General features: G+C 43.4%; 4 protein-coding genes across 4 annotated transcripts; 3 read left to right on the top strand and 1 right to left on the bottom strand.

Moving 5' to 3' along the window:
• Positions 1 to 1,174: 1,174 nt before the first annotated feature.
• LOC134183446 (uncharacterized) lies at positions 1,175 to 2,255 on the bottom strand. Its single transcript, XM_062650981.1, has one exon. The coding sequence runs from the start codon at positions 2,169 to 2,171 to the stop codon at positions 1,539 to 1,541; it is 633 nt and encodes a 210-aa protein (XP_062506965.1). The 5' UTR covers positions 2,172 to 2,255; the 3' UTR covers positions 1,175 to 1,538.
• A 2,462-nt stretch (positions 2,256 to 4,717) lies between these two features.
• LOC134183599 (uncharacterized) lies at positions 4,718 to 5,264 on the top strand. The gene is made up of 3 exons (XM_062651182.1): positions 4,718 to 4,855; positions 4,945 to 5,039; positions 5,113 to 5,264. Exons 1-3 carry the CDS (start codon positions 4,726 to 4,728, stop codon positions 5,254 to 5,256), a joined length of 369 nt encoding a protein of 122 aa, XP_062507166.1. The 5' UTR covers positions 4,718 to 4,725; the 3' UTR covers positions 5,257 to 5,264.
• A 4,394-nt stretch (positions 5,265 to 9,658) lies between these two features.
• Positions 9,659 to 11,089, top strand: LOC134183596 (uncharacterized). The gene has a single exon (XM_062651180.1). It carries the CDS (start codon positions 9,659 to 9,661, stop codon positions 11,087 to 11,089), a length of 1,431 nt encoding a protein of 476 aa, XP_062507164.1.
• Positions 11,090 to 11,675: 586 nt separating this feature from the next.
• Positions 11,676 to 14,011, top strand: LOC134183380 (uncharacterized). The gene has a single exon (XM_062650889.1). It carries the CDS (start codon positions 11,753 to 11,755, stop codon positions 13,805 to 13,807), a length of 2,055 nt encoding a protein of 684 aa, XP_062506873.1. The 5' UTR covers positions 11,676 to 11,752; the 3' UTR covers positions 13,808 to 14,011.
• Positions 14,012 to 16,319: the final 2,308 nt, after the last annotated feature.

Raw genomic sequence — 16,319 nt, 5'->3', positions numbered from 1 at the left:
TCTCAGCTTTGGAAAATCTGCAAGCGTGTGCTATTTTGTTGTCCGGTACGTAAAAGGAGACCCTGCAGTTCAAGTAGATTAGACTTGCACTGAACGTATTCAAAATTCACATCATGCCTTTTGAAATTTCAACTTGGGAATTTTACGGTTTTACCTTTTATAGCAAATTTTGTGTTGGTTTTTTTAAATTTTGCATGGTTTGCACTTATGACTTTTATGAGGCCTATTTTACAGAGACTTAGAATTACTTAGTAAAATTCACGTCTTGTATGTACATTTAACTAGTTTTTGACAGTCACTTAATTGGGACAAATGATAGGTCCAAACTTGTCTTGCATGTGACGAAGGTTTGCACACTAATAGCATAGACTATAGCATCACATACAACATTGTGCTTTCTTTTTATTACATTTTCTTTGCTTTGTTTGGATTCTGGCTCTTCCTTTTGCTTTTGTGTTCCTTGCTTTTTCAAAGTATTAGTTCACTCTCTGTTTACAGGTATCCTTAGTCTTTAACTTTTCAGTCAGTTGAAAGTGACAGAGGGTGAATTCCAACACCTTGAAAGCCACTTACAATCCATGTGAGGTGCTCTGGAGGAAAGATAGGTACGTTGTACAATTATTGAAAGAGTTACAAGGCATATAGAATCTTTGCTGAGGAATACTATAGCTGTCTGCTTAGTTAACCTCAGCGGGGCGGGGAGGGAACAGGGTGCTGAGGGGGCTCAGGCACCCAAGTTTGAGCACAACTTCTATTTTGTAAGCAAACAGTACCCTCGTAGTTCATGTACTCTGATGCATGTGTCCTCTCATGCCCCCCCCCAACTTGCGAGTCACTCCTCCGCCTCTGATCAGTGGTGAGTATACCTTCAGTTTGGATGCATATGACATTATCTGTGAATTGTTGGATAAAGCATGTAATCAATAGGAATCACGCAGAGTACTGTAGCCACATCACAGTAGATTCCCATGTCCAATTGTCATGTGCTTAGCACTGCCTTTGAGAGAGGACTGATTCTTTAGACTGCTGTGCAATCACAACTGGACAGAAAAACATGATGTCAAGCAAGCAGAAATTCACAACTGGTACCAAATAGTCTCATCTATGATTTATTAGTTTTAGACTACCAGATCAATCCAATAATGATATCTTTGTGATATCAGTCCTAGTTGTGTTCTAATACTGATGAGTACATCTAACCTGTAAGCACTATGCTGACGGTTGAAGTAGACAGTACATACAGTAACGGTTGTCAGGTCTGTATTATAAATGTGTATAAGTGCAGTTACCATACTACATAAACAATCCCAACAATTGTGCTCTATGCTATTACCTTATAAAAACAATTATTCTACAATAAAATTCACTAAATATTTCTGCTATTGAACCACACATTAGCGATACATCTGTATGTTAGTCTTCTACTGTATTTGAGCTAATATGTAGTAGGGAAGTTAAGCAGCAATTTTGCAATGGATCTATATAGCACAGCCAGAGTCCATGCAGTCTAAACCAAACATTGATGCCATACCAAAAGTTCAAGCAAGATCTCTGGGGAAGCCCACAATCTCGAATGACTGCAAGAGTACAAGGGACATACACAGTAGAATGAGAATGCCAAAAGCAATGAGTTTGTTTTCTGGCGTCTTAAAATTTGAAGCACGCGTAGGCTCTTTCTCAGTAGTGTCCACATTTGAAACGCGTGTAGACTCCTCCTCAACAGTGTCCACAATGGCAGGTTCTTCTAGCGCTGATCTGCGCTTTCTTCTTCTGGTGCTACTGCTAGAAAGTCCGTCGGTGTCACCACCATCACAATCTTGACTCCTCATGAGATCGATGTAGGTCGTTATCTCCTTCACACTCTCATCACTCAACTCGCAATCACTCCACTGAGCTCCCCTAACCAGATCCACGCCGTGTTTCTCCATCAGTTTTACTGTCGTCGTTACCTCGACTTGCACGGCCGCCTCCTCGTCGTATCGCTGAGCGACGACGTACTCTTTTCCGGGAATCGGTTTGTACCGTCCAGTGAACGTGTCCCCTGCTCTCGTTCTGTAGTGTTGTGCTAGACGGCGTCTAAGATTACCCAAAGTTGTTCTACCAACGTAACGTCGTCCCGCCTCCAGTAGGAGCACGTAGATTACGTATGTATGATGACTGCAAGACTGCATGGTACGCCACAGCGACCAACCTGCAACGGTTCTCGCCTGCAGTGGCTCTACGCAGCTACTAACGTCTCTTGCTTGGTCAGCTCCGCCCAGTCACGCACACGCACACGCAACACGGGATACACCTAGGTAGAATGGAATTACAGCTCTCAATGGACAATTAATCAACCGCACTCGATTGTTTAGTTCCGGTAAATGACATCTTTCAATATGAGTTTTTGGATATTTTATGCTAAACATCCTCGCAACGTTCCTCCCCTAAGTGTTCTTCTCGTGAAACATTAGTGTAGGTCTACTTGGATATACCGGAAGTTTGCTATTGTTTTCTAAAAGTATCCATATATGGTGTACATGGTGTGGTGCTAGTTACGAAAGTTATGCTTCGTATTTCTTTTCTTCAGTCGGTATGACGTATACCGCGTGTGTTTGGTGGCAGGAGCTAGAGTTTCGTTGACGCAGTGAACTAGGTAAAGCAGGTTTCTACTAGGCCTAGGTAAGCAGGTTGTCTGGCTGGACCTCTAGCTAAGTTTGCATAGGAATGGATCCTCTGTAAAGCAAGAGAATTTAGAACCGTCAGGTTAGAAGTCGCTACAGTAAGTTCAGGCATTGCTGAAAGTGTGTCTAGTCAACTGACAGACGGGGCGGGTACATCTAAGGAGACAATTAGCCTGCAACCAATTTCCTGGTTACTCTGCATTGTATTCCAAAAACAACAACAAACGGATAGTAAATAGACTTTTATAAACCGGCGGTCTATATGTACAGTGGCGGATCCAGATGGGGGCGCGCTTCAATTGGCAGTCATTTTCTTTGGTACTGTACCTATGTACACGTGTGTAGTGCGTAACGCACGCTACAGAGGTATTCGATTTCCAGAAGTGTACACTGTACGAGTCTGTTCTGTTTCTTAACTAACTTAACCCGCTTGAAGATAAAGTTTTCATAGTTAGGATTCATTAAAAGACATTGGTAGTACTGCACAGTATATATGTCTATCTATGCATTCACTTGTGTTTCCTGACTACAGCACTTCCCTGACAAGATGCAAAACTCTTCCATTATGCAGATCAGTTGCAGTTTTTCTGCAGTGTTTTATTCAGCCCGTTGTGTAAGGAAAATCATTAATATTAACTTGTGACGTCATAGATGTGCCCTCCTTGCTAAATCCTGGATCTGCCACTGATATAACACGAATGTATAGCGAGTCGTCTCCTCTGGGAGAGACCCTTTCTCTTGAGCCTAGTTTTTCATATGATCTTTCAAAAACTTTTTGATCTCGAGTTGGTGCTATAGTAAAATGGTATTCGAGATACCATCTCCACTCTAATATTACAATGGTTGACATCTCAGAGCTGAACGGAGAGCTATATCTAGAGCCCAAATGGTCTTTGCCATGCATTCACCAAGTGCATGCTCACGTGTCTAAACGGTGTTCAATCTCTGTATGAGTTCTTCAGCGAGAAAACTGCATTCTGGCAAAACACAACTTCCATGCATGAGTGCATGGAAACGTACGGTCTCAAAGTTGAAACGAACAGAGGTATAGCTCTTGCCATGCATGCACTGTCTGAATCATAGTCTGTGTTGCGCTTTGTGGGCAAGGCCATGTGTTCAGATTCGAATCTGAATTTTGTTATTTGTTGAGCAGCATTATTTTTGAACACACGTCTGATATTCCAAAGGGTCAGAGACAGTGTGTTCAACAGTTGATTCACTAAGGCTAACTGTCAGCCCGGTTAGGTACAATCTGGAGAGTACAGTAAAGTGTGGGTGTGTGGGGGAGGGGGCGGTGGAGCAGATGGTAGAGCGTTGGTGATGACATCCGAGATCTTGTATTCCGTGATGAGGGTTGAAGGTTCAATCCTGGTGGATGCGACACTGTCGCAGTTTCCTTGAGCAAGAAACTCGCCCACACTTGCTTCTCCCGACTCAGGAGTATAAATGAGTACCTGGTCATTGACTGGGGTGGACATGACATCATGCAGCAGACGGGTACGTGTGGGCCTTGGTGTCCAGTCCCAGAGCTGCGTCAATGTCAGTGCCCCTGGATGACTCTGGCCAAGCTCCAGGTGGATTGTAGCGCTGGCCCCAAGACTCCACGTAGCGCATGAAGGCCCTGTGTCTAGAGGCAGGGGGAGCTATCTCCACAACTGACCTCAAGGTCAACGTCGAAAGACGTGGAGGGCTTAACATTTGTCCATTGTGTGTGTGTGTGTGTGTGTGTGTGTGTGTGTGTGTGTGTGTGTGTGTGTGTGTATGTGTGTGTGTGTGTGTGTGTGTGTGTGTGTGTGTGTGTGTGTGTGTGTGTGTGTGTGGTGTGTGTGCGTGTGTGTCACTGTGTGTGTGTCACTGTGTGTGTGTGTGCATGTGTGTGTGTGTGTGTGTGTGTGTGTGTGTGTGTGTGTGGGTGTGTGTGTGTGTGTGTCACTGTGTGTGTATGTGTGTGTGTGTGTGTCCTTCTCAAAAAGCAGGAGAAGAAACTGAATACCTTGCACTATCGATGCATTAGAAGTATCTTGGGCATTCCAACAGGCAACAATGGTCTGAGCACATCACAATGACAGAAGTGAGGAGGAGGTGGGGAGATGAGGAGACTGCATCTGAGAAAGTGAAAAGGAAAAGGTTGGAATGGTTGGGACACCTAGCTAGGATGCCAGACCATAGAATACCAAACTCAACCTTATTTGGTTAGTTGCCTCAGCCCCGCCCCAGATGTGGTCCAAGAAGAGATGGAGAGATATGATGAGAAGAGATTTTAAAGACATTGAAGTATAAGAGGTGGAATGGTATGATGAGGCTGTGAGATCGAGAGCGGGCTGGAGTACATTGTGTCGTGATGGTTTGGAACGTTGGAGAGAGAGAATGGGACATGTGCTCCCGTAGCAGTCAAGGCTGTGATGTGTGAGGTGTGTTCCAGGACCTTTAGAAGACAGATAAGTGATAGAAGAGTGATAAAGCAAGACACAAGTGTATGGAAGAAAGAAGGAAACCTATAAGGGAACAACAGGGTGCAATTCAATGTTCAAATTGTTTGAAATGGTTCAGAAGTAAAGGAGGATTGACAGTTCACAGATGTGTAGAATTCTAGCAATCACAATATTTATTCATCAGACTTGTTGCCTCTTGGAGGCAAGCTTGACCGTTTTACGGTAGCTTTTGAACAGGACAAGACAGGACAGATGTGTGTGTGGTGTGTGTGTGTGTGTGTGTGTGTGTGTGTGTGTGTGTGTGTGTGTGTGTGTCTGTGTGTCATTGTGTGTGTCACTGTGTGTGTGTGTGTTTGTTTGTTTGTTTGTTGTGTGTGTGTGCTACTCTGTGTGTGTGTGTGTGTGTGTGTGTGTGTGTGTGTGTGTGTGTGTGTGTGTGTGTGTGTGTGTGTGTGTGTGTGTGTGTTGCTGTGGCTCAATTGGTTAGAGAGTGCGTTTGGAGAATGGAAACATCCGGGACCTTGCAGGGTTGCAAGTTTAAGTCACGGTGATGGCAAGCTATAGCATAATTTCCTTGGGCAAGAAATTTACACACAATTGCCTCTCTCGACTCAGGAGTCTAAATGAGTACCTGGTCATTGACTGGGGTGGCAAAGGCCTTCGACTGCGACAAAGTCCATGAGCCACTGAGGTTTGGGTGGGACTTCAGGTGGTCACACCACAGTTGGCGTCGCAGTCAGTGCTCCTGCTAGCACCTGGCCAGGCTCCAGGAGATTGCTTAGCACAGCCCATAGCTCCTACTTAGTGCACAGGAACCCAGCCATCTGGCTAGGGGGCATTACCATTTAAGGCAGCTCCTTATCCATTTGCCGTTTTTTGCCATTTGTGCGTGCGTATGTGCGTGCGTTGGTGTGTGTGTGTGTGTGTGTGTGTGTGTGTGTGTGTGTGTGTGTGTGTGTGTGTCAGTGTAGATCTTTTTGGAGGAAAGGAGACCTCACAAGACATTCTCGTTTTTGTGCGCACATCTGTAGTTCGTCATAAGTTTTTAAGTTTTATTCTACCTCCTTTGTCATCTTGTCCGTAGAGACACTGTTATCATCCATTGAGGATGGACAGCTCAAAAGGTCAAAGGTGTGTGTGTGTGTGTGTGTGTGTGTGTGTGGTGTGTGTGGTGTGTGTGTGTGTGTGTGTGTGTGTGTGTGTGTGTGTGTGTGTGTGTGTGTGTGTGTGTGTGTGTGTGTGTGTTAATACTTTTTTATTTGTTTATTTTTTCCAACCATATCTCACGTATATCTGTGACTATCTCAAGAGTGGAATGCAACATGAGTAGAACGTTTGGCCCCGTTTTTCCACCCGCAATAGATTAATTAGATTCTAGTGATAGGTAATGTAGATGTTACGTTTTGTAACTATTAGTAAATCAAATATCACTGGAACTGTGCTGGAACCGGCCACCATTACATAGCATCCTAGACCTGATAAATACACATTGGACCGAACCATCCTATTACCCCTAACTTCGTTTATTGATTCTTTGTTCTGTCTAGTAGCCACAAGCATAGAAACTTATTCAAAGTGTAGATATGATTGCTCACATGATAATAATTGCTCTAGTGGGCTAGTGAGTAATTACCTGCATTGGAATGTCTATGGACAAGACAATCGACTTTGTGGCAACGTTTCTGGTACCTATACGGAAACGTGTAAACAGAGTTGCCAACCAGGAATACTGAAAATGCGTGAGATCTCAGATTTTTATCAGTACAGTGACTTATATCTGCATATGGGCGTGGCCACAAACGACTAAATACATAAATTTTTACAAACACGAAACGATAAAGCTCTCCCGTTGAATCTGGATATGTACAGGGTATTTGCTAAATCCATTAGTGAATGTTAATTAAGTTAACTAAAGCAACCTCACTTAATTCCATCTCAAAACAACATCTAACTATCATTCCTGCGTTTTCTATTATATCTTGCTGTAGCCGTTTTTGCTTTCAGTAGGAGCTCTTTAGTTGGCTCAAACTTCAGAACAGTACCCTGCGTCATAGCTAATTTTGTTATGCTAATAGATGCTAGAGTCGTTTCTGCATTCAGCCACGGTCGAGATTCACTCCTGTTCTTCCGAATCATGCTGAAAATCCGTTCTTCTCCAGCATTAGTGTGAGGGATAGTTGCTACCAGCCTGGCAACTTTGCTGAGAAGAGGAAACCATTCCTGTCCATCAGCGTGTTTGGCCCTAGCTAGAAATGCCCATACGCTATCCAGTTTGAAACCATCCTTGCCTACATCTTCAGGAAGAAAACTATCACTAAGCATTTGGTAGTCTAAAACCTTAGATTGTAGGGAATCAATTTCTGTGTGATTGAAATTGATTACGCCATTGTACTTTTCAACGAAATAGAGTACAGATGCAAATTTTGCGCTTTGTCTTGTCCTGAAGTCCGTCCACTTTGCATGTTGGAAAAGAGCCTCTTCAAAGGGAAAACGAGAAGTAAGATATTCGGTTGCAGCACTGAAGAACTTTCGAACATCAGCTAGGAAAGTTTTCCGTTGAAGAGACGTAATATCTCCTTCTCTTTCTAGCCATCTGAGCATCTGATTTGTTGCATATCCAACAAAAAGTTCTTCGTCTGGCAGTTGATCTTTTGACGCTCTGACTGATGAATCTGTAATATCTGTAGCCCGACATATAACACGTGGGCTAATGAATCTTTTCAAGAACGATCTAACTAGTTCAAGCATTTGGTCAAAGAGAATATGAATGCAAGGCTCTTCTCTTTGCAGCAGCTTGTTTGCTTGTGTGAAGGTAGGCAGAGATGCTTGGAAAAACATAAAGAAAATCTCTGTCATAGGATTTTCAAAGCTTCTACGCAACCTCTGAAACCGTGCATCTCGGCAATTTTCAGACAGAAAATAAGACTTCAAGCCTTCATACTCTAGTAGAACCCTGTTCACGACTTCTTCTAGGCTCAGCCATCTCGTTGATACATATTTCAGTATCTTTCTGTATTCTACAGCACAAAAGGAACAAAAGTCTTGTAGTGAGCTAGTTCTTTTTTGGCTGTTTCGAAACCAGAAAAACAAGTCGGTCGTCATATCTTCAAGATCACAACCAGTCACTTCCATAAAGGCCTTGGTAGCAGCACGAGCTGTATTGTGAATAATATGACATGCACATCCAACGAAGGAAACCGAAGGGTTCAAGGAATGAACCCTGGTCATAATAGAGTTACGACGTCCAACATTAACACTAGCGTTGTCAACGCTGAATGCAACACAATTGCTCTATGGGATATTAAGCCATTGAATTACCTCGTTGATTGATTCAAAACTTATAGCTGCCGTCCCAGCTTCTTTACCCTTGGTAAGACACATGTCTAGGAGTTGAAAAACAATTTTTCGGGAATCAGGATCAACAAATCGTACAGTCAAAGGATTTAGCTTCTTATCGTCATTTCTGTCAGTAGAACCATCAATGGCAAGAGAGTACGGTTCTTTCTGAATGGCCTTGGCAACATTTTCTCTAATTTCTTCAGCTAGTGCATTGTTTAGGATGCGTGTCGACTTGGTGCGACTACAAGAATATCCTTTCGCTGTTGGGCTGTCTGAAAAAATACTTCGAACAAGGAGACTTAATGTATCAGCTAGAGACATTGGAACGTTATGCTGAGCAATCATACACGTCATCTTGACTTCAGTTCTAGTAATCTAAATAGAGAAAATACCATTCATCTATCATTCATCTATCCATCCCATCCCATCCATGCATTCATAGATACATACAAACATACATACGTATAATAATGTATGCATGTATGTATGAATGTATCTAGACTGACACAGTATTCTTAACCTTATCCTGCAATGCAGAAACAGCTCTGGGTATTTTCAGTGACGGTTGAAGAATGGCTCTGTCAGCTTCCGCTGTCTTCATGACAGTTTCAGAACTAGATTTGCCTGGGGTGTCTAGATAAAAGACATCTTCATCCTCCTGCTGGGTGTTCACTGTTGGTCGCTTCCTCGATATCGCGTAGCGTAATATTTCAGACATTTGCATACACACGTATCGCGCGCTGTAACATACGGGACTATTTTATGCATCCTCGACTTTTGGACTATATCAATTATCGCCAGCACAGGCATTTGGGAGTTCAACTGTTGGTTATTCGTAATCATCGATTACTTTACGGCAGTCTCGTTAGATTTTATATTAGTTACTATCAGACACTACAGATTTTACGTAATCTACGGTGTACGTGTACCTACAGATTCTGTCACTGTACATGTCTGCCTGACAACAACGGATCTAGTTTCAGCAATCAAAGCTGCGTGAGATCTGGGTTCCTTGCGTGTGAGCGTGTGACCTGAAGGAACTTGCGTGAGACTCACGCAAGTTGCGTGTGTGTTGGCAACTCTGTGTAAACCTTCACTATGCTTGTAAGGGGGTTGATATTAATACTACGTTACGCGGGCACAGCCAGTAGCGGACTACCACAGTGTGCAGTGTACATCACCCATCGGCATCTTGATACATGGTGACAGGAGTGAGTCGTTTCCATGGCTGAAGGAAACGTCAAACGGCTTGAGAAGCAACCCAAGCGTGACGAGGAATCTGACAGAGATGCCACATCCCGAACAGCGCCCAATCAGGTAAGCACGGTACTGATGCAAGGAGTGTTGACAACGCCCAGGCCTTTATGCGTCGAGGCGACGGAACGCGCAACTGGCGTACTTGGCGCCAAATGTGGGATGCTTATGCCACGGTGTCCCGGATATACCCGGATATACGAACAATCTGAGGAATACCAACTAGCGACGTTTATCATGTGCCTGGGGGAGGCTGGTGTGGAGGTGTATAACGCATTAAGTTTCAATAACGAGGCAGACAGACTCAGCCTGGCCACGGTCTTGTCAAAAATGGAGCAACGTTTCATTGGCACAATGAATGTTACGTATGAGCCGTTTGTTTTCAGAACCAGGATGCAAGGACAAGGAGAGACTTTTGAGCAGTACTTACTAGCCCTTCGCACTCTTGCCAAGACCTGTAATTTCCAGGCAATGTCAGAGGATATGATCCGGGACCAAATTGTCTGTGGAATCACAAAGGAGTCCTTACGCAAGTCTTTGCTGGAACGAAAGGACCTGAGCCTGTCCGTCTGTATTGATATATGTCGAGCAGCAAAGCGATCTGCACAGCAATCGAAGGTTATGGGTGGTCATGAAGATGTACACGTAATGCGCCAGTCAGTCAGGCGCACATCAGTGCCACAAGCAAAACCAAAGGCAAGCAAGAAAACATGTGGATACTGTGGGCAACAACATGTGAAAGGAAAATGCCCAGCTTATGGCCACGAATGCACAGCATGTGGAAAGAAGAATCACTATGCTGGGGTGTGTCAAAGCACGAAAAGGACCACAGTCAACTGGACTGAGCAGGAGAGTGATGAGGAATCAGAACACCTGATGACCCTAACACTAACGGAAGAGATTAATGCAGTGCAGCACTCAGTTTTCCCAAAACAGCTGTTTGCATACATGGAAGTGGAAGGCCAACGAGTGCGGTTTCAACTGGATTTGGGTGCATCATGCAATGTTATTCGACGACAAGATTTGGTACCCACAGTGGTCCTTGAGAAGACAAACCAAATACTGTGCCTCTGCAACTGGAGTCAACTAAGACCATTGGGCAAGTGTTTGGTCAATATGAACAACCCAAAAACAGGTAGAAAATACAAAGCCAACTTTGTTGTTGTGGACGATGCCTCCACATCACTTTTGGGAGCTAGGTCGATACAACAGATGGATCTGGTGAGGATACAGCACGAGAACATTATGGCGGCAACCCTTCAAGCTTGGTGTCAGGACAACGTTGACAGTACAAATACTCACATGTCTGGTCAGAACAACGCAATGCAGAATCCACAGCTACAAGGAAACAATCAGCCGGCCAGTCGTCGTGTCATACCACGCGGATCGGTCGAATGGTGAAGCCCCCCCCCCAAGTATTTGGACGATTACACCACCTAGATAGATAACTCTAGCTAAAACAGTACAGGTTGTAGTTAATGACTGCTAGATAAGAGTTGCCAGTGATTGACGGAAGGAGATTGCCAAGCCATAAACAGGACAGTTTTTTAGTTTTTTTGTTGTTTTAGTCAAGAAGAGATGTAAGGGGGTTGATATTAATACTACGTTACGCGGGCACAGCCAGTAGCGGACTACCACAGTGTGCAGTGTACGTCACCCATCGGCATCTTGATACAATGCTCACCATTCTCTACTCGAATAAATTGCATTCCTAGTGGAGTAGATACTATCTAAATTAATTTTGTGGCAGTCATGTACGCTCAGCAGCAGAGTCAGCAGTCAATAGATCAGCTGCATTTGTAAATTTCGATAATACTTTATACGTACTTTATACGTTTAGGGATATACAAGCAGTAAACACGGTTAAAATAAAGAACCTTATTTTTACGTTTTGTAGCTGAGTGCCTACAAACGTCCGGGTCGTGTCGCACACATCTGTCGTCATGGCTACAATAACGGAAGTTCATCTCTCTGGTTACAAGTTCATCTCTATAGCTACAACACCAGTCATCCATTAATTTTAGCGTTTCAGCTGAGCAACACATAGTAGACGTTGCGTCTCAAATGAACCTCATTCGTTGGGTAGAAGTGACCACTCGTCATCTCCCGTCTCACTCGGTGTGCGGAGGAGCAGAAGGAGGCGAATGGAGACCAAAAATGCTGGAAACGTACGTTGGACGTACAGTAGACGAACACGTCGTGGGAAAAATCGTTCCGTTTTCTGACTGCATCTGTATTGCACGAAATGGGAGAGAACAACACATTAGTCGCTTGCAGGAGCCCGGTGGCGCTGCGGTTTATGAGGTGCTCACATTTCAACCGCCAGATGCACGGCAACCTGCGGATGTGAGTCTTGATTGGATTGAAGCCAGAGGCAATGAGATACCTGCCGGTGCTGTGGAGGGAGGTCTGGAGAATGGTGTGGTGACCTACATAGGACGGCGGAATGCTGAATCACAGAAGTTGTGTGGAAAAGTCAATTCCAACGAGGGCTGTTTGATTGTCACTTGGAACGGAAGGGAACTAAGGTATACGGATTATGAGTTGCTGGTATTGAAGGACGTAGATAAATACACGTTGAACGATGTGATGTATGACATGAGTCAAGTGAAGAAAATTCCTAGTGGAGAAATGGTGACAGTTAGCTCACATGCTATCAGGAATGATGAAGTTAATGACAGAGAAGTGGCTCAAGAGGTTTACTGCAGCAGGGAGGATTCTCATAGTTGGACACAGGCAGAAAGCAAGGGTTGTGGCATTCTCAAAGGCATTGTGACTGATGTGAATGCTTCGTGTCCTGTTATTACAACCAAAGGTACACTTGATGAGCTGAGTGAAGGGACACATAGTCAACTGTGGGATGACAAAGTGACAATTGTGAGGACAAACAGATTGCTGATCAAATACTTTGTGCCTACGAAACACACTGTGAGTGCAGGCATCGTTGTGACTGACATGGATGTTGAGATTCCATACACGGGAGCTTTGATCAAGTACTATAAAAATGGGGTTCAGCCTGATTCCAGTGTAGTTCGTGGAGTCTACAAAGGTGTACTCAAGCAAATTGATATTCGGTATGGAGACTGTATTCCCCTTAGTCACAACGATCCTGCTACCACCCCTACTGATAGAGATGTGACAGAGAACAGATATGTAGCAGATAATACATTGTCTACTCCCATATTGTCGTTACCATCAGGTTCTGTTAGCAATCGTTGTGATGCAAGTGTCGACAGCAGCAAAGAAACAGGCAGCTTGGGTGGTTTCAATGACAAAGTGAACGATAAACAAGAGAGTACAAACAAAGAAACGGAACAAAGGTATGCAGATCCTGCAAGAAGAGATTGTAACTCAACAGTGGACAGTGGGGAAAATGCATTGTTGGCAACCGATGTTGAAACTGCTGCAACTACTGGAAATGCAAGCAAATTACTCGAAAATGATAACATTAACGAGCTAGTGGGCATTGTAATTGGGATTGAAAATCAAGCTGGTGAAGATGATGATCAAAGGTTACAAGTGAATGGTGAAATGGCTGATCAAGACACTACAGTTGGCAGTCAGCAAACTGAGAAAATGGACGTTAATATTTTGACCAATGACTCTTCAGGAAAATCAACTCAAGCTACAGTCAATAGCCAAACAACTAACATATGGAATTCATCTACCATTAGTAGCACTGAAGCTGATGCCATTATTTATCCACCCACTGGAGACCAGAAAACTGTAATACCATCTCCAGCAAGCACGAGGCAAGTGTCAGTCATACCAGCAAGTAGCTGTGATAAATCTGAGAATTTGAATCAGACGAATCCTTTTGGAATGTTACATTCACATGCTAAGGAGTCAAACACAAATGTTCAGGAAGGACAAACCAATGGGAAGCATCCAGTGGAAACAGACATTGATGCCGATATTATTGGCGAGGAGGATAGTCGTTTCCCTGCTCCATTGCAAAGTTCAAAGAACTCTGGATATGACACTTCACCTAACCCACCAAGCGAGGAGCCACTGATGGGGTCACATGAAAGTTACAGTAAAGTCAATAATTTTGATGGCACCCAAAAAGAAGACGTATCTTCTCGTTGTTGTGACAGCGGATGCTGCACCGTACTTTGAAAGAACTTGCATGTACACTTGTTGACTATGTCAAACCATATGCCTCTAAATTCACGCAAGTGTTACACGCTGTTTTTTATGTCAGGTTTACTGTAACATGCTCTTTTCAAAGTGTCTTGCGCTGTAGTAGTCTAGTTATTCGGTGATTTGCCCAACTGTTTTGTTTTTTTGTTTCAATCTACAATGCTTTTCATCTGTCTTAGTAAATCTGACAAGAAATTGAATTAATGCAGGATGTGCTCAGTCGAGCGATCTATCTAGTTCACGTGCATGTCGTTCTGTCACCATATTTTGTCTATACCTGTCGCTAGCAAAACTGGTCTAGTGTACCATGCCCGCCGACAGCATGAGGCCAACAATCTAAGCTGTTTTACAATTTGCGATGTGGTAAACACAAATTATGATAAAACATCTCAATATCGTCTTTGTCGACTGCATCTCTTCTGAATTAAATACCTCGGAACATTGGCACCGCGCCTGTGTCTGATCCGCAATATACCGTATAAGAGAAATATTGGCGAGGAATTTATTTTGGCGGATTGGTGGATATTTTAGCGAGCGCCAATATAGAATTCGCTATTAATTTGGTCACCAGGATATGTTGACGTAATCACCCAAGTAGATGAGATGTGGCGATGTGGAGTATACTTTCACGGTATCAGTCCCTCCCATCTATATAGATGTGGCTATGCGATGGTAATATGACTCTTTGATACACACTGTAGACAAAACGTAGACATTGTGGGTACAAAAGATTATCACAGAGTCTCAAAACTGTACTTTTCTACCGGATGACATCATGTTACCTGATAGATAAACACCTAAAACCCGTACTGTACATGGAGCAGCGGCGTGGCGTAGCCAGAAATTTTTTAGCTTGGTTCCATACTTGATATTAATTAACATCATAGTTTTATATTAATTACTTTCAGCAAGGCTCAGAAGCCAGTGATTCTAGCTAGAGATGCTCGGCTACTATAAAATCCTGGATGTCTCTTGGCTCCTGCATCTGCGCCAGCGAGTACATTTGGTGATCTGAGAGACTGCAAAATCAAAAGTTTAATTCTTTCAACGTAGCCAAATGAAAAAGTACCGTGCTTTAATAATTGTGATGTAACAAGTACGTACTTGAAGAGGTAAACCGTCTGCAACAAATGAATGCATTCCTTAGATGAAGTTGTCAAGAGATTCAAAGGTGTCTGTAAAGCATAAGAGCAGACGCGTTTATTTCTATATGTGTCTACTAGTATAGATGGGCTCTCACGTATCTTTGTGGCTTTTGCAAGATCTCATATTGGAACTACGGAAGAATCAATATCAGCTCTCAGTGGTGTATAGCAAGGACAATGAACCACGGGGTGCTCAACATAAAGTCTAGATGTATATGTGTGTATGGTATTTTGGGGTTTTTTGCGCTGCGAGCAGTATTATTATTATTTACATAACAGTCAAAAAGTACTGTATTGCTTTTTGGAGCGAGGGTGATGGATAATGGCGTAACGGCACGTGGCCCTGTGCAACTTTTATTCTGGATCCTTCGTGCAAACGGGATCCAAGCCGCGTGCTGATACCGACCGCTTCAACCTCCTCATCACTAACAATGCAACGTCTCTGCGCTTACTCTAGCAGTTGTACGGCCGCGCTCTTTACTGCGACGCGGAGGTCGTCATTTGCCTAGTGCCTTTCACTGTGCCAAATGCACCGAAACATGTCACAGATCGCTTTGCAACTATTTTTGGCAGACTCTAAAAAATAAGAGAAGACGACAGAACAAGTTTGGAGTCGTTGCGTTGTTTCCTCGATTTACTACAAAAAGGATCCCGTTTGCACGAAACTTCTTGCAAATGGGATCCCACATGTTCTCCTCTGCAGATCGCTTTGCAACTATTTTTAACGTTTTGTCATCGTCATCGTCATCATCATCATCATCATCATCATCATCGAGATCTTTGGTCAATGGTGGTCTAAATCGGCACACACCAGCAAACACAAACAAACTGAATCGCGCTCTAAGCTACATAGTCTTAGTCTCTAACATAGTCTGGCTTGGCATTATTGACAACTTGGGTTTGCTTTAAAGCTGTAAAATATTGTACAAGAATTTTTAGAGCTACATAATTATAATTTCTTTTCACAGAGTTTTGATGCTTCCATGTAATTTGCACTGACAGCTGAATGTCATTGTGACATGTCTACTAGACGTGTTGCACTTTGAACCTGGATCCAAGTAGCTGCTAGTGTAACACTATCGTAGCAATATGCAACGCAAACAAAGGTCAAAGACATAAAGAGGACATCCCGTGATGCTATTCTTGGTAGCATTGTATTACGAACACAGGTACAAGCACCATCGTAGCAGAAAGTGACATACGTCGATATCTTTCTAGAGAAAACTAAAATACTCAGTAGCTTTCAAAGTAATAGATCATTTCTGTGGGTATTACGTTGTCACTGTAGATAACTTAATTTTAGATGTAGCTCTCTAGATCGTGCGTGAACACGTACACTAATT

This window comes from Corticium candelabrum, chromosome 8 (assembly GCF_963422355.1).
Source record: "Corticium candelabrum chromosome 8, ooCorCand1.1, whole genome shotgun sequence".
Lineage (NCBI taxonomy): Eukaryota > Metazoa > Porifera > Homoscleromorpha > Homosclerophorida > Plakinidae > Corticium > Corticium candelabrum.
Note: the sequence above shows the minus strand (reverse complement) of the source record. Positions and strands in the feature narration are given on the sequence as shown.

Bases quoted from the DNA above. Each gene is read 5' to 3' on its own strand.
- LOC134183599 (XM_062651182.1), top strand. From the start codon at position 4,726: ATGACAGAAGTGAGGAGGAGGTGGGGAGATGAGGAGACTGCATCTGAG. The intron at 4,856-4,944 runs GTTAGTTGCCTC...TTGAAGTATAAG, and splicing joins ACCAAACTCAACCTTATTTG to AGGTGGAATGGTATGATGAG. The intron at 5,040-5,112 runs GTGCTCCCGTAG...GATAAGTGATAG, and splicing joins GGAGAGAGAGAATGGGACAT to AAGAGTGATAAAGCAAGACA.
- LOC134183446 (XM_062650981.1), bottom strand. From the start codon at position 2,171: ATGCAGTCTTGCAGTCATCATACATACGTAATCTACGTGCTCCTACTG.
- LOC134183596 (XM_062651180.1), top strand. From the start codon at position 9,659: ATGGCTGAAGGAAACGTCAAACGGCTTGAGAAGCAACCCAAGCGTGAC.
- LOC134183380 (XM_062650889.1), top strand. From the start codon at position 11,753: ATGAACCTCATTCGTTGGGTAGAAGTGACCACTCGTCATCTCCCGTCT.